This window comes from Juglans regia, chromosome 11 (genome assembly GCF_001411555.2).
Source record: "Juglans regia cultivar Chandler chromosome 11, Walnut 2.0, whole genome shotgun sequence".
In the NCBI taxonomy this organism is placed as follows: Eukaryota; Viridiplantae; Streptophyta; class Magnoliopsida; order Fagales; family Juglandaceae; genus Juglans; species Juglans regia.
The window spans coordinates 27,489,302-27,507,312 of record NC_049911.1 but is presented as its reverse complement, the minus strand read 5'-3'; the positions used below and the strand labels follow the sequence as shown (position 1 = coordinate 27,507,312).

General features: G+C 37.7%; 3 protein-coding genes across 3 annotated transcripts; 2 read left to right on the top strand and 1 right to left on the bottom strand.

The window, feature by feature from the left end:
* The first annotated feature begins 3,387 nt into the window (after positions 1 to 3,387).
* On the top strand, positions 3,388 to 5,408 carry LOC109011479 (HMG1/2-like protein). Its single transcript, XM_018992712.2, has 8 exons — positions 3,388 to 3,616; positions 3,701 to 3,755; positions 3,942 to 4,064; positions 4,470 to 4,527; positions 4,627 to 4,671; positions 4,754 to 4,834; positions 4,922 to 5,020; positions 5,109 to 5,408. Exons 2-8 carry the CDS (start codon positions 3,709 to 3,711, stop codon positions 5,124 to 5,126), a joined length of 471 nt encoding a protein of 156 aa, XP_018848257.1. The 5' UTR covers positions 3,388 to 3,616; positions 3,701 to 3,708; the 3' UTR covers positions 5,127 to 5,408.
* A 2,816-nt stretch (positions 5,409 to 8,224) lies between these two features.
* Positions 8,225 to 11,074, bottom strand: LOC109011478. The gene is made up of 2 exons (XM_018992711.2): positions 10,692 to 11,074; positions 8,225 to 10,565 (listed from the first exon to the last, which is right to left on the bottom strand). Exons 1-2 carry the CDS (start codon positions 10,702 to 10,704, stop codon positions 8,329 to 8,331), a joined length of 2,250 nt encoding a protein of 749 aa, XP_018848256.2. The 5' UTR covers positions 10,705 to 11,074; the 3' UTR covers positions 8,225 to 8,328.
* Positions 11,075 to 12,835: 1,761 nt separating this feature from the next.
* Positions 12,836 to 17,406, top strand: LOC109011477 (disease resistance protein RPP13-like). The gene is made up of 3 exons (XM_018992708.2): positions 12,836 to 12,942; positions 13,626 to 16,988; positions 17,071 to 17,406. Exon 2 carries the CDS (start codon positions 13,754 to 13,756, stop codon positions 16,949 to 16,951), a length of 3,198 nt encoding a protein of 1,065 aa, XP_018848253.2. The 5' UTR covers positions 12,836 to 12,942; positions 13,626 to 13,753; the 3' UTR covers positions 16,952 to 16,988; positions 17,071 to 17,406.
* The last annotated feature ends 605 nt before the right edge of the window (positions 17,407 to 18,011 follow it).

The window sequence follows — 18,011 nt, the reverse complement described above, 5'->3', positions numbered from 1 at the left end:
AAAAGATTAAAACTATTGATGAAATCTATAAATCAAACCACACAATATAGTAATTTCAAAGGATTGGATAGAAATCTATACTTGTGATGACTCCAGCATTTCGGGTTTCTGGAGCCACATCATCAGCCTTACTAGAGGTCACTGCGTACACCCTAGCCTGGACAGCTTGCCTTTGGTTAGTCCTACCTCCGTGATAATCGCCTCGATTCGCTTGGATCATGGTAGGGCAATTGTGAGCAAGATGTCCCATTTGTTTGCATTTGAAACATTGAATCCCTGCTAGACGACACTCGCCTTAATGCGACCTATTGCATTTACAACATACCGGAGCTCGTCCTCCCATACGTACTCTGGTGGCCATTTGTGGTCGGGCCCCAGGCCTTATAGTAAACTTAGGTGCAGACCCAGAACTACTTCCTTCTCCGAAATCTCTTCTCTTTTGGCCAATTGAAGAGCCAACAGGGTCAACAAACTCCCATTCTACAATTGTAGCTACCTCAACTAGCTGCTGGAAGGTTGAGATTTGTAAACAATAAACCTGTCTATAGATCTCCTACCGTAGACCCTATTGAAATCACTCGATTCTCATTTCTTCTGTAGCAATTAAGTGCGTTGCAAACTTTCCAAGTTCTATAAATTTTCGGGCATATTGCACTACCATCATCTCCCCTTGTACAAGATTGTTAAATTCTCAAACCTGTTGTTTCCTCATAGTGTTCTGGAAGAAGCAATCATTGAACTCCTTTTTAAAACACGACCAAGATACCGCTGCAATTGATCCTAATTCCATCTCAGGAAGCTCCAGCTTGGTCCCCCACCAAGCAGTCACATCACCTTGCAGCAGGTAACTTGCGTATAACACTTTTTGGGTTTCAGTACACCCACAAATCTCGAATGTCTTCTCGAGATCACTGATCCATCTCCCAGCACGAAGTGGATCCTCTTGACCGGAAAAAATAGGGGTTCTATGAGCTAAAAAATGCTCATACGGACATCCGATTTGCTGCTCCCTTTGTTGCTGATGAAAATTTTGTTGAAGAAATTTTGTCATACGAGTTAAGGCCCTAGCCATGGCGAGATTCCCATCAGCACGAGACAACTCGTCCTCAAGTTCAGGATGTGGCATTCTTGGACGGTCCATTTTTATGCTAAAACGCGTCTTTTAAAAGCCAATATTTAACTTAAATAAACAATTTAAAATACAAGAAAACTTTTCTGGTACTGAACCTAGGTATTTTTATGATTTTACCCAGAGCCAGACCGCTCTGATACCACCTATGGCGCCCACGACCCCCACGTGTATTTTAGTAGAGTTCACAATACCGAGATGATGACCACACGAATCACAAACCCCAAGGACAAGTGCAGAGTGTGTACAACATGTAATAAGTGTACAATATAATAATCGCAGTGAAAAATGAAAAAGGACATTCTTATTAAGTACTAGAAAGTTCAAAAATAGTAAAATATCTTTTACGAGAATTATATAATCATCCGACAGATAATTTAAAGAAAACAAATAACACAGGGAAACAAATCCCATATCGCCGAACAACATGTCAACAAGTCATGCCTCTGGCGAAGTAGATCCCTCAGGTTATACTCGACCTCTGCGTCAAAATCTACAGTACCATAAGACGGAACCGTATGGTAATATACTACAATAAGATTATGACATCTCAACAACTAATCAACCAAAACAAAACATCCAAAAGATTAAAAATACATTAATACCACCAACACGTCCACATACGGTCAAATATGAAGGAAACAAATCCACATTTTTTCCAAAAAGACACATTTAATCACTCACGCCAAAAATCTTATTTGGCCCAATCATATATATTATTTTATTATGCATGCATCACGGTCTTCCCAACGGACCATCCGTACACCGTGGCTCTCATCGTCACACCACGGGTAACATCATGCATATGACTTTTAACAAGCATCCTCTAACCCCGCCAGCAAGAGGCCACGTAATCAGTACGAGAGTGTTACCGTCTCATCTATTCCCGTCGTCGCTCGACGACAACTCATGGGACGTCACGTCAGTCTATTACGCTCTCGAGTGACCAGAGGAACTCCACCGAGATAATGCCTCATCTCAATTTGGGGTCGTGATATACACGCACCCACCCATTTATAATACAAACAGTCACAATTCCCAAACATGATTTCATAGCACAATTATTTATAAGACGATAAATATGCATGACAAAAAATATTGGATGACATAGTAAATTGCTCGTTTTTATAGTATCACAACAATTACAAATACACAGTTTCAAAACCAACTACATGCGTAATCTCATCCTCCAATTTGGCTTAAGGCCCAAATCCAACATCAACTGCAATTTAATCCCAACACTTCAACGACCAGAGGCCCATCTCAAACCAACAGTCTATAAATAACGTCAATTATAATAATGTCGTTTTAAAACTAATAGGTCGCATTTTGGAGAATTACTTACAATATAGATGTGAAAATTTCTGGAATATCTCGCGTATGGAGATATTGCCAAAGGTGGCAGCAGCGGCGGTTTTGGTGAGTTTTTCACAAGGGAATTTCGCTCTAGGGATAGATAGATGGAAGAAAGGGTTCTGGTGTGGTGAGTCGTGGTGGTGCACACGGCGGTGCAAGGCTGAGCTCACAACAGTGCACGGCAAAAACTACTCTAATACTCTCGAACTTTTTAGATCTGAGTACTAAAGAGTATTGACACTGGTCTGGCAAAAGTAAGTCTAAAATTTGGTTAAAAATGAATGTTTTGGCTAAAATCAAAGTTATTGAAGAAATTAGTCCACCTTGAACTAATCATCCTAAAGTTAAAATAATAATATAATATTATATATTTTAATAATAATTTTTTAGTATTTTTTTTATTCTCTAATGTTTATTGTATTTTGCAATGCAAAAGGGAAACATAATTTCTAATGTTTATGTTGATCATTTAGGAATAAAATATGAGTTGATGATTGAACAATACCTCGGAGAAGACTTTAAAATTATTTTAACTCAAAACTTAAGCCAGATATTTTTAATGAGTCCGGTCATTTTGACAAAAATTATCTATATTTTAGATGAGTCGAATGCCAATACTCGTAATTCACCTCATGATAAGAGATTTCGAACTTGGGCTCGGGTCACTGAAACTTTTGGTCCTATACATCAGAATTGGGCTTTTTCAGGAGCAAAGAAAATGTAATGGAATTGGGCTTAGACCTGGGCTTGGTCTGACTGCAATCCGAGTCCGCCAGAAGGTTGCTGACCGTCGGAGGAAGAAGAAACACAAAGGAAAACACAACAAGAGTCAAGGACAGAAGAGAGTGATCAAAGGACACGCTTAAGATCTACGCAGAGCCAATACCGTGAAAGCACAAGGATCGATGACTTGGCATAAATTTTCAAATCCCGCCTAAACCCCCAAATTTCATTTCGTTCGCAATTGAATTTCAATTTAACCCCCCGAGCTTAATATCTCCGGCTTTTGGCTTCTCAAAGCCCCTCACTTCCAATCAATCCCACTTATCCCTTGTTCTGTCTCTCTCTCGCTACGCGTTGAAACCCTTGCCCCAAACCTAACCCTAACCCTACTAACAAGGTCACCAACTCGTAAGTCCTGTTGGTTTCGATCAAATTTCGACGATTTTTCACGTATTTCGATTTATTTTCGCTGATCCGATCCTATATATGCAGGAATCATCATGAAGGGAGCAAAACCGAGGTCTGAGCCGAAGAAAGCTGATGCCAAGTAAGTTTTGTTGTTTTCGCTAGCTTTTACTAAGAATCCGTCGCTTCTTTGAGCGTTACGAGTCATAAACCCGTCGATCATGGTGGCTCAAATCTCAGATCTAGAAACTGACGAAAACGTTCTATGTCGGTGAAATTATATGTTAGTTTGTTCATTTTTATCGCATGGTTTTGTATATGATGGTAGGCTCTCCGTGAACAAGAAACGCGGTGCTTCCACGAAAGCGGTAGGGGCATCGACTAAGAAGGGAAAGGCAGCGAAGGACCCTAACAAGCCTAAGAGGCCTGCCAGTGCCTTCTTCGTTTTCATGTAATCATCTTCCTGACCCTCAGATCTCTATTTTCAACTTGCTATGTTTGTTTCGATGGAAAATACAATGTCTCCGATGAAGAAAAAAAGGGGAAAAGTCTGCGCAATATATTTAGAGGGACGCGTTATAAGATAGATAGATAGATAGATAGATGTGTGTGTGTGTATATATATATATATATATATTTATATTTGGAGGGTCGCGTGATAGGAGAGGGGAGTGGGGTTGTGGGAGCAAGCAGAGCCTTGTTACTAAAAAGTATATGTGAATTAAATTGCTGTTTCCCGTCAAATCATATGTGAAATATCTTCGTTTGGTAACAAAGTGAGGGCTATGACCTAATTTATGATTCTTAATAATCTTTATTCCTCACATTCTTTATTTCCCTGATATAATCGTCGCAGGGAAGAATTCAGGAAGCAGTTCAATAAAGATCACCCTGACAACAAATCAGTCTCTGCTGTAAGTCTTGTTGGTCTTCTCTGGGTTGGGTTGGGTTGGTTTGGAAATTGAAACGGTGCCAATAAATCTGAAATCTGTTGCTAATTTTAAAACAACCAGGTTGGTAAAGCTGCTGGAGCAAAATGGAAGTCTCTGTCTGAGGCCGTAAGATATCCCAGCATGAAAGTCCTTTATTAAAATAATGCATGGATAAATGCATTAAACTAAAGCGGTGTTTATATTTTAGGAGAAAGCACCATATGTAGCAAAGGCCGACAAAAGGAAGGTCGACTACGAGAAGAACATGAAAGCCTATAATAAGAAACAGGCAAGTCTTCTAATGTATATTCTTGTTTGCCATCGTGTTTGTGTACCCTATAAATGATTGACATGCTTGTCTTTCTTGTTGAATCAGGCTGAAGGTGCCAATGCAGCAGAGGAGGAGGTAGAGTCCGAGAAGTCAATGTCTGAGGTGAATGATGATGAGGAAGGAGACGAAGAGGGCAGTGATGAGGTTTGTTTTATTTGTTTTTTTCTTGATTCCGTACAATCAGATTTCAATCATCATTTTAATTGCTTCTTTTCTATTCCGTTCTTTTTAGGAAGAGGATGACGAGTAGAAGATGGAATGAAGTATAGGATAATCATTCAGGCTGTCAAAATGTTTGGTCATCCCATGCTAATGGTTCAACGATCTTATGTCTAGACTTTTGTTCTCTTTTCTGAGGATATATATCCATCCCTCCCTGTCAATTTGTTTTGCCCTTTCAGAAAAATGGGTAGTGATAGCTTGGAAGTTGTCCTCTATTGTACTTTTATTTGAATTCTAATGATTAGCAAAGGTGTTTGATCTATCGTAGGTTGTCACCTCCCTATCTCTGTGCATTAGCTCTTGGCGATAATGCATCGTCTAATTTATGTTTTGTTATATATTAAGTTTTTCCTTGTTATGCCCTCTGTGCTGTTGTATGTTTCCTTTTCCTTTTTTTAATTTTTGAAGTTTTGACACAATTCTTTTTCTTTATTTTTGAGTGGAAGTAAAGTCGGTTTGTAGTTAGTGTGTAATTTCGATAACTGGGATTTTTGTTTTGAAGATTCAAAAAAATCTTATAATGGGGAAAATTTGTTTTCGTTGTCTACTCTTTATCCAGATGCCGTTTGTATTATTCATTTTTGTTTTTGTTTTCACCTGTTCTGCCATGTGTGGTTGGAGTTGATCTGTATGTAGTTTTATCTTGCTAGGTTTGAGGATTCATATTCACCTCTCCTGCCCCTGTTTTTTCAATTTCCTGACTGGGTTTGGAATTGCTTCGCATTTTATGGTACTTTTCTGTGCCTTTTATTCTGTTGTGTGGACTAGCTTTGGATTTTCTATTTCTAGAGATTTTTCATCCTTTAGAAAGAATTCTTGTTCCTTTATCCGGGAGTGCTGTGCCAATGAGAGCTCTAGGATTGTTGGCTTGGATATCTTTGGGTGCTGGTGAACATTGGAGCAATTAACATTGTCGTTGACTTCAACTGATCATGGTACACGTGGTCAATGAAATTAAACAATTTTTTAGTTCTCGTTGAAATTCACGATCATCCTTCAAGACCCTATAAAAAAAAAAAAAGCATTACTAAATTATAGGGATGTTTTGATTATTTTATTTGCCCATACTTTTTTAATCTTTGAAAGAAGACAAATCTTTCATTTTTTGCTTGTAATCAATTCGAATTGAAATCAAACGCATCTTAAGATTCATTTGACAAATGCAACCAATTCATATGGGCTGCTAATTAATTCGTGCAGATTAGATTATTAAACTGGCAAATCATTAGAAGTTTTTCCTCAGTCTCGGATGGGTTCATGACATATTCCCTCCCTCTGTGGGAGACGACTTTGCTCAAGGGAGTCGTCCCGTGTTAGGTGTGTTTTTCCATAACGAACAGTCGCACTTTTCGTTAACATCTTCAAGAGAAAAATGTTACTCGCACTTTTATTGCTCAATGTTACCGTTAGAATTTTTTTAATTTTAATTTTTTACTTAAGAAGTATTTTTTAATAATATTATGATTTTGTTTTTAAAAAATATTTAAAGTGTTAAAAAAAGTAAAGAACAAAAGAATATAACTAATTACAGCCACCCTCTTCTAGATGCATTGCCAATCTAATTATTCTAATTTCTCTCTCTTTCTTAATTTTAACCATGCCTTGGTTTGAGGTACCCTCCCTTTCTGTCAAAAAGAAAATATAAGACTTAAAAATTTTCAAAAACATCTTCAAATTTTAATATGTAAAAAAAAAGACAAAAACTTAAAATAAAATAAAACAAAACAAAAAATTGAGGAAGCTAGAAGGTTGTTTGATTGAAAGTAATGTTATAAAAAAGGTTGTGTTTCTATCATTGACATTTTATGAGAATTTAGATCCCATTTATATTCCAGTGGTACTTAGAGCATTCACAGCCCTTTTTTATATCTCAAAATCTCAAAATTTTATTTTTGGAGATTTTGCCCAAACCTCTTCTCATTTCATTTCCTATTTTGTGGTAAATGGATGAGATGCTACAGTGGATCTCTAAATATGGGAATTGACTGTTCCTCCTTAAATTGAAATTGTTGATTGGTTTTTGGGTTCCATCTTGCGTCCCCTTTGACTGTTGGTTGTGTTCGTGGTTTTGGCCCTTTCCTCGCATTGCGGTTACCATTGATGACCTCAATCCTCTCATCATTGTAAGTCTAATTTTTTTCCTCACATTCGATTTCCCTAATCTTATGGGTTTCTCCATGCCCATTATGTTGTCACGACTGTTCAGCTTTCTCCATGGAAAACTCTTCTCCATTTAGGATCTTCCATGGCTATCTGCACCAAAGTTTTTTACCCCATTTGACACCTTATATGGTTCCTCCATGAATGGATTTTGAGATATAAGATTTTGAAAGAAAATCCTAGATTTCTCACGGGTTACCTATACGGGTTCGATTTGTGCATTTTTCTCGTTGGAAATTGGTATTACTGCTATGTCCATTGAGATTATTTGTGTTTTATTTGGTGTTTGGTTTGATTGTTATGTGATATTTCGATTGATGTTAAGACTGGTCTTTACACCCACGGGTTGGTCTGTGCAGACCCATTGTTATGTTCTGTTTGCATGCTTCGTGTGTGTTTTAATGGTATGTGTTGTGTCAATGCTTTGGGTTGGTCATGTGCAAACCTATTGTTATGTTTTGCTTCAACAACCTCCAACTCATCTTCAGAGGATAAGTTAAGCAACAATTTGTAGAAGAACGAACGAGCCATTTGATGAAGTGAGTAGGAGATAAAGTCAAAAATTGGAAATTTGTAAGATGAAATAGGGGTTGGGTTCAGGAGAATGTGAGAATGTGATTGTAACCAAAATGCCTATTTATATATATAAAAAAAAAAAGTTATTGTTATAATAGGATGAAAAAATGTTACTGTTGTAGAGAAGACAAAAAAAATTACCAATGGATAGAAGGCAAAATGTGATTTTTGAAAAGAAGAGGAAAAAGATAAAAAAATGTAGTAGTTAAGATGTAAATAGAAGTAAGAGAAAAAAGTAATAATTAATGAATACGAAAAAGTTATTTTAATAAGATAGAGAAAAGATAGGGAATGAGACGTAGGAGGTTTTTTTTAAGATAGTTAAAATTTGGAATAAAATTTAGGGAATGTTGTATTTAGTTAAATTTTAGGAAATTTTATAGGGAAGGATTGTGAATGTTCTTATGAGTTTTCCGAGTTTTTATTCTTGAAAAAGTTGAGCCACGTTCACATCAAGAATAATAATAATAATACAAAAGTGAAAGCATATATACTCAGTACACAGCCAACTTGGCTCTGGCATGGCCTCGGTTTATTTGAAATTGTTGTGTAATGCCTAGATGCGCCATAAGAAGCCAGACATGAGTGAGGAGCTCCCCACCTTTCATCAGCTGTTGAGCATGATAGTATCCTCTGCATTGACTGGCTGCGTAGCCTAGCATCTCTATCCACACGTCACAAACAAACTCCCACTTCTTCTCTCTATCCATTTCAAGCAATTCATGTGCAAGCCTGCATCCATTGAATAGCACAGATTTGCTCCTGTCCCCTTTTACCTTAGTTGGAAGAACTTCAGTACTCACTTCAAGCAACATCTTGCAGAGTTTCGTCTTGTGACTCTTGTCTTTAAATGACAAACCTTTTTCCTTGTAAAATTGCTTGGCCTCCTCACAAGTGTCTCGAAACCTGATCATCCCAATCCCAATGGGCAGCATGAAAGGACACATGACTAAAAGATATAACATGTAATCTGATAGGTTCTTGCTCCAACTTTTGACAGCTAAGTCTTCAACCCCATCTGAGTGATAGCAGAGATCTGTAGCAACATGCCAGACAAGAATGCTTTGATCGAATTCTAACTCAGTTGTCCATTTGAACGAGGGAAAACAGTTATTCTGTTCAAAAACAAGATTGCCTCTTGCACGACATAAAGATGCGATGACCTCCTCTGATTTGTCTTTGTTGTCCTTCTCTGTGGTGTCCTTTGATTTCCTCAGAAAGTGCTCGAAGATCCAAGATTTCAGTTCAGGAGAGATGTTGCAATGATATCTATGCAGGCGCTTCTCCAATGGTGGTATATGTTTCACAATCTTTAGGAAAAGATCGCATTTATCTTCCAGACAAGGTACAAGATTATCTTGAAGGGCGGAGCTTAGCAAACTGTACTGAGCCAAGGAATTTGACCACTTCATTTTATTAGAGGGTAGAGAATAAGATAACATTCGAGAAACCATAGGTGGAAAAAACTTGGAAACTGGAGAAACCATACATTGAAAACCAGAGATTAAGCGAGAAAGTATTGGTTTAAAAAAAGAAATTAGTCGAGAGACCAGTGATCCAAAACAACATATTTTTGGAGGAAACGGAAATTCATGCTTACTCCACCATAGCTTTGTCCTGTCGGAGTAGAGTAGCAAAATGACAGCATAGAATTCCAGAATAATAGCTCCGATCAGCAGTATGTAAGTAATGGCCAGATCAGTCATGAGATGATTGCCCTTATCAACAAACAGGAACACCACCAACACTATAATGGTTAAAGAGGGACTGATGAAGCGAAAAATGCATCCCCATCTAGTATATATTATAGGTGCTTTGGTATAGAAAACATCATATGCGAATCCAAGTTCAATTTCAACTAACTTGAAACCATCTTCTGAAGAGAGATCCATGAAGTAAGACTGGCTATGGTCACGGTCTTGGAAGCTAAGAATAAGATCTACAAAGAGCCGCTTGAAAGTCTGGAAGAAGTTGTATGCGGCGAGCAATAATGTCCGACTATTAGCAGCACCATTGTTGTTGCCATTGCGGGCACGAGACTGGTCAGCTTCCTCAATCACTTCAATGGCCAAGACACTAAACCCTTCACACTTTTTCAAAGTGAATTCCTCCATGAATTTAGCATAATTGGGGCCAGGATCAGGAGGCTCAAGCAAGGAATCAAGAAACTGCTCCCGATTTGCTGACCTCAAGGCTAATGACCTTTCTCCATACTTTATCACCCCTGTAAAAAGCATGGGAATTGTCAAGAATGAGAGCCAAGTTCCACTCCAAGCCGTGACAGTGACATACAATGCTACAAGAGTTTGGACAACTAGTCCAAGAAAGTGCCTTATCCACAACTCATTGTCTGCTAAAGCATAAGCAGTAATCGTGTCTGGGCCGCCGAGATGCAACAAGAGAAAAGGTGCCCAGAATGCCATGAGCTCCTCATCTATAGTTTCAGTTTTGTTGGCAGCACAGGTACAGGAATTTCCTTGCTTATTGGAGAGGACACCAAGTGCAACAGTTGCTACCCAGTCTGCCATTAGGTATGCAGACCAAATGGAAAATCTGAGCCAAGTTCCCGGATTGTACTTTCTGCGGTTGCCCATGACAATTAATAACATTTGCAAGGTAAGGCTGATCAAGACCATTATTCGTAGCTCCCAATCGTTCCATAGTTTCCGTACCGGTTCTGGGAACACCTGGACAAGCCTCCTCTTCTCCACAAAAACCCAGCCACTCAAAACTGAAAGCAGAAAGAATACACACACACACACACACGACGCTTAGACAAGAAGACCATATATATGGTAAATACAACTAATAATAACAAGAGAGAAGTTCCATGAGCTCGATGTTTCTGGTGACTTACTTGTAAGTAGCATCCTCAGTTCAGCTTCTGAGATCCCTAAACTGCATTTCTTGTTAACAGATTTCAGGTATGGTGTAAGAAATAGACCCAAAAGTGTAAACTTCAAATATGAGTTGCTTTACTCCGTAGGGAAAAAAATTGTTTTATGGATTGACAGGAAAGGAAAATAGAAAAAGAGAAATGCTTTGGATCTTTAATTCGGGACAAAAAATGTTTTGAGTAGATTTTTTTTTTGGGTAGTGATACCCTTACCACGCTATACTACCGGTCTACTACTGATTTATTTTTTTAATTTTTTTCCTCTGCAGGTCAGGACTTCACAAGTCCATTTCACTGCTCAGATCACGCGATTTGATCGAATCTCAGATGAAAGTGTCAGCTTCTGACAAAAATAATATAAAATTCGTTTCTATCAATATTCAAAGCAAAATGGTAGCCCACGAGTTTACTCTCACATTTTCACCTTTCATCTATTTAATTTTAATTTTTTAATTTTTTATTTAATAATTAAGGAAATAAAATTTAGAATAATGATATATTTTTTATTTTTTAAAAATATGAATAAAAAAAATAAAATAAAATATAAAATTTATATCAATAAACATGCTCAATCATATGTTAAAAATGTGAAATTTATATTAGAAAAAGGATAATACTAATCTTCTCGCTACCGTTTACTTTTTTTTTTTTTTACTTTAAGATTATGAAAGTGTTTTTTTAATGATGTTATCAATTTTTTAAAAAAAATATATATTTAAGTGTTAAAAAAATAAATATAAAAAAAATAAGAAAAAAAATACATCAAAATAACTAACAAAAATTAGTCGTAGTTGTAATGCCATCCTAAATTTAAAGAAAATGATACTCTTATCATTAATTCTTACAGTTCGATATTATTGCTGAAATTTTTTATTTTTTTTTATTTAATTATTATTAAAATATTTTTTAATAATATTATGATTTTTTTATTTTTTTTAAATATATTTAAAAATGTAAAAAAACATATATAAAAATATTAAAAAAAAAAAGGACCAATTATACTTAACTGTCGGAGTAGCACAAAAGCTAAAAAAAAAAAAAAATAAGTCCATATATTTACGTCAAATCTTACCGAAAACGTGTAGAAAGAGGAAATAGTAAAACTGACAGAAAATTCAAAATGAAGGGAGCGTGCAGCACTGCTGAGACAAAATAAATTTTAAAAAATAAACGGATAGTAGGCCGGTAGTACAGCGTAGTAAGGGTATCATTTTCTTTTTTTTTTTACTTAGTAGTTAAAGAATTATTTTTTAATGATTTTATGAATTTTTTATTTTTTTTTAAATATTTATAATGATTAAAAAAATATATAAAAATAAATAAAATGTGCTTTTCGAAACAATTCTTCGAAATATTTTTTAGGAATGTGCAGGGCTGCCCAGAAAAAATGGGAGTTGCTGCTCACTGCTTGCCAGAAACCTCTCGCCTCATACACATTCATTCAAGATATCGTATATGCTCCTGATGGACGAAAACGGAATAACACTATTCTGACAACTTCGAAAAGTCTAGTCAACTTGTCTTTATTTTTCAGAGTCTGCTATAGTGGCCCCACTGTTTTACGGTTTTACCACACGCTCTACACTTTTTATATTTTTTTCAACTTTATGTCAGAATTCATTACCATCACCTTCAATCTCAACCTCTCTCTCCCCGACCTCTCTCTATCTCCCTCAGCCTCTCTCTCTCCTTAATCTTTCTCTCTTCGACTTCTCCTTGGCCTCTCTCTCCTCGGCCTCTCTTTCCTCAAGTTTCTCCAACCTCTCTCTTCTCAAATTTTGTTAAAGGGAAGAGAAAAAATAATAAAACCCCACACCTGACGGATGTGGGATCAGCAACTGCTAATTCATACAGTTTTTCAAATCCCAAAACATGTTATTCTCAGGTCTGCTTGAATTTTGGTTTGATTACTGCAAGTAGTTGAAATTATTATGCATGTGACAGCTATAATAAACCCATCTGCGCATCCGCTAGGAAATAAAGAAAGACACGGAGAAATCCAGCAGCAAAGAAGCATCAATCTCAAACTGTCTCAGAGGGAAGGAATGCATAAGGATGGAAAAAAGAAACGTATATTTCTGACCATGCTCCATTAAAGAGAAGGTCTTTCTTGGTCTAACCCGAAATGAAGAGCCACTGGGAGAACTCTTCCATGTTCTAGATGAGCTGACATCCTGCTTGCCATGGTAAACTGCATCCAAAGAGTCCACAGGTAAAAAAAAAAAAAGAAATGTAAAGACTACGATTACTTTTGTGATTAATAGTAAAAACGTAATGATAAAATATTAAATAATAATAATAAAATAATAAATAATAGGAAAATATTTTAGTATCCAAATTAGATGTGCAAGTAGTTAGGAGTAGTGTCGCAAAGGAACCCATCTATCAGGTAATAAAAGACCATGGAAACCCAACGACTAGGAAGGATGCATTTCTTGATGATAGAAATGCATTTCCAAGAATCTTTTGTCATTTCTGAACTGCATTTCTTGATGATAGAATTTAAGCACCGGGTGAGGTGTAGACGCAGAAAGCGAGAAATTTTTTAAATGTGAATTGCTTGACTATCTTGGAGATTGACTGGAAAGAAATTCTTGCTTGCTCCTACATTTTCTACCTTTATGACAGACGAGAGAGATCCCTACTACACATTAAATATTCGTAATCGAGTCAAATTTCGACGGATTATATAATTACAAATCTGAAAACATCATGAGTTTCTTTTTTTTTTTTTTGATGGATAAAACATGATGAGTTTTTGCCTGCATTTGCATTGGGTGGAAAATCTTAGCTGGATAACATAACACCACAATTAAAACGCACCCACCCCATAGCTACTAATAATAAAGACAAGACTACAGAAATAACATTAATTTGTCTGGCTTTCTTTAACAGGAAGATCAAGGCCATCTGTACTCATCCACAACCAGTACTCAAACAATGAATCACCTCTTGGAACCACCATTTCTGGTTTGGCTGTGGTAAAGCAAAAGGATACGAAGAGGAAAGGCTGAAGACAATCAATGGATGTTGGGGCAGTTGTCTCTGTAGTCATAAGGAAACTTACTGACCTGCTCATTCAAGAATCAAACATCTTCAAAGAGGCGATAGATGAGGTGGAGCAAGTCAGAGTAAGTCTAAGACAGATGAAGAACTTCTTCATAGATGCAGAAGATAAGAAAGAATGCGGTGACGCAGTTACGAAGTGTATGGAAGAATTTCTTGCTCTTGTTTACAATGCAGAGGATGCCATTGAAACATTTGTCCTGCAGAGAATGCATAGCAGGAGAATGAACTTCCCTAGGAAGTACATTTGCATCCACAAGAATTTGAGGTATGGTGTAGACCTTCACAATGAGGTACAGAATATCAACAAGAAGATTGAGGAGGTCAAGACAAAGATCCAGAAGATCAAGGAGGAAAAGCCTGGCTCAAGTTATCAAGATGAAGGGCCGACACAAAATCAGCAAAACAGTCAAAGCCATTCTATGGATGAAAAATCATACACCTTTGGCTTCGAAGAGGCCAAAAGCAAGCTAGTGACCAGGCTAACTGACACTTCATTCCGAGGTCTTCCCTTCATCTCAATCGTAGGTGTGGGTGGCTCTGGCAAGACTGCCCTTGCAAGGACAATATATAACAGCAGGGAGATTATAGATCATTTTGCTTGCCGTGCATGGGTTTCTGCCTCTAAGAACCTAAGAGATGTCTTGCTGAGCATTTTGGAGCAGATGGGCATTTTAATAGTTGATGAGAAAGCCACTGATGAAGAATTGGTAGCCAAGATCCGTGAGAATTTGCAGAATAAAAAGTTTCTGGTTGTGTTGGATGATGTGCAGTCACTCGAAGTTTTGAAAGGCCTGCGTGTTGCCTTTTCAAAAGAAACTGTTGGTAGCAAGGTGCTGTTGACTACCATGGATGAAAAATTAGACATCGAAGAGGCCAAAAGCAAGATAGTGACCAGTCTAACTAAGACTTCATTCCGAGGTCTTCCCTTCATCTCAATCGTAGGTGTGGGTGGCTCTGGCAAGACTGCCCTTGCAAGGACAATATATAACAGCAGTGAGATTATAGGTCATTTTGATTGCCGTGCAAGGGTTTCTGCCTCTGAGAACCTAAGAGATGCCTTGCTGAGCATTTTGGAGCAGATGGGTTTAATAGTTGATGAGAAAGCCACTGATGAAGAATTGGTAGCCAAGATCCGTGAGAATTTGCAGAATAAAAAGTTTCTGGTTGTGTTGGATGATGTGCAGTCACTCAAAGTTTCGAAAGGCCTGCGTGTTGCCTTTTCAAAAGAAACTGTTACTAGCAAGGTGCTGTTGACTACTAGAAACGTAAACATAGCTAGGTTTGCAAATCCAAGTCGACCGCCTTATCAACTCATGCCACTAAACGATGAAGACACATGGAAATTGTTTCTGAAACATGTACACGTACCGGATGACGTTCAGTTCGATGATTCGGAAACAGTGAGCAAGCTTAGGAGAAAAATCATAACAACATGCAAGGGCTTACCTTTGACAATCATACTACTCGGAGGTCTTCTGTCTACAAAAACTGCCAGCTATAAGGAATGGCTGAAAGTTCTTGACCATCCAAGTTGGAATGTTGATATTCATAAAGATTTTTCTTATTCTTGTCAGCCTAGCCGTAAGTTTTTTCAGGGTAATGAAAATGTTGAGGTCTCAAAAATCTTGGCCTTGAAATATAGTTCTCTGCCCTTCCACTTGAGGCCTTGCCTACTTTATCTTGGGCTTTTCCCAAAAGGATACAAAATCCCTGTGAGGAGGTTATTGCGTTTATGGCTTGCAGAAGGCTTTGTAGAGCACTCACGAGACGAGACTCCAGAGGATATGGTGGAAGAGTATCTGGACGAACTTCTAAACCAGAAAATGATTGAAATAATAAGGAGGAAAGATGGGAGTCCCAAGATATGCGTTATTCGTGAAGAGCTACACGATATCATCTTGTCAAAAGCAAAATATGTTAGCCTTTTCCACATCCATAGAATAATGTCAGAGGAGGAAAAAAATGATTCTCCCAAGTCAGATAAGGAAACAAATGATTCTCCTATGCCCAGTGTTCGTCGAGTTGCTGGGCATGGAGACATCGTAGACTACCCATGTAAAGAACCATCATACATTCAACATCTACGCTCTTACTTGTCCTTCAATATTCAAAAGAAAGATATACCTGCAAAGGAAATAAGGAACTTTCTCAGCAATGTCATTGGTCATCGAGGCTTTGGACTACTCAGGGTGCTTGATCTAGAGCGTGTTTACAAACCTCAATTGCCCGAGAATCTGGAGAAACTGTTTCAATTAAGGTACTTGGGATTAAGGTGGACCTTCTTGGATACCCTTCCCAACTCTGTTGGTGAGTTGCCCTACCTTGAGACCTTGGATGTGAAGCACACGTATATCAGTTCTCTACCAAATTCTATTTGGAAGATGAAACACCTGCGACATCTATGTCTGAATGAAATACGCCTTGATATGTCTGTGCAAAAACATTGCTGTTCTCTTACCCAGCTCCAGACATTCTGGGGATTATTTGTGGACAAGAAGAGTCCGGTGAAGAATGGTTTGAATAGGTTGACAAGTCTCAGGAAACTAGGTCTGACATATTATCTTAACTCCATTGAAGAATTAAATGAGTGGATTGCAAGATTATCAAGTCTTCAATCTTTGAGGTTAAGATCCAAGGATGAAAATGGTCGGCCTTCAGAGCTTGCATTAAAGCCTCTGTCAAGCCTTGAGAATCTCACTCACTTGTATTTGCTCGGAAACTTACCAAAGCTATATGATGGAAATGAATTCCCCCCGAGACTTAGAGTTCTTACTCTGTCAGTTTCAAAGCTGACAAAAGATCCCATGCCAATCCTAGCGCAGTTGCCAAGTCTCTCTGTCCTGAGGCTGTTGGCTGATTCCTACACCGGGAAGAAGATGTTGTGCCCTCGTGAAGGCTTCGGTAAACTTCAAATTCTGCACCTCTGGATGCTAAAGGAATTGGAAGAATGGACAGTGGAGGAAGAAGCAATGCAAAATCTCCGAGAAATAGAAATCCGATGTTGTCATGAGCTAAACGAGATTCCGGATAGGTTGCTAAATCTGAGCACCATTGAGAAAATAATTTTAACGAACATGCCAGAGGAATTTGCAGGCAATGTTCAAGCCTACAAGCACAAGAAACTAATCATCACCAAAACTCTGCAGTTCTGACAGGGATGCCATTCGCTATGGGGGCAATGTAAAACAGGTTTCAATCATTCTCTCATTTACTAGTGGTTGCTAAGTTTTTTCTCATCTCTCTTAATCTCCTGTTGTGTTTACTTAACCAGACCAGTTTGGCACGTAGTTGGAGCACTAATATATTTGCTAGCAGGAGATATATGGCCAGTCTAATTAAAAGCACAGAAAACAACACGAGTCAAGGAGCAGCCACCTGAACACCAGTTCGGTAATTGGTGGTGTTGTTGTTTTTGTTCATTCCACTGTCGTTGTGTCGCCCCAGTTGTTAAGAGAGGGCTGTATCATCATGTGCTTGTATCAGACTTATTATCTGTAGGCGTTGTATCAACGCTAAAACAGGTCGACATATATAGTCATTCAAAGTTTCAAGCTTGTAGATTTGGACATATACTCGATTCATATGAGAGACTAAAATTTGTTGTTTTTTAAAATCGCAGGGAGTCAAACTCCCAACAATACTCGTAATGTTCTTCAGCGTCTTTCGGATTTGTTTGACATATGTATTATTCGGAAAAGATGCTATAGAAAAAACTAATCTATCGATTTCCCACTTTAAAACAAATTAAAACTTTAAAAAGAAAATACAACGCTTAGAAAGGACTGAGCATTACCAGTTATGACTTGAAATATTAAAGCATTTGAGATCTGAAGAAGTCCATCCATGGAATCTGAACGGTCGGTAACCAGGAATGGGATTTGTCGATAAAAATTCAGCATCAGGGACGATTGATGACGGATGAGAGAGGTTTCAAGCGTCCAATAGCGACTACAGAATCTCGCACTCGAAAAATCTATTTCGTAGCTTATTATGGTACGTTTTGGTATCAAGACTACTTCAAATATTCTCAAAATATTCCACTACTATTCATTTCTTTTCACTATTATTCAATATTCTATTATTACTTTTTAATTACTTTGTAAACTCGGTTAAAAAATGCCGAAACTCCCCATGCATGCTTAAATTGTCTACAACGTTAGCTGGACCTTATTGTCGTGCAAAACTAAAGATGAACTCATGGCCGAATCCAAG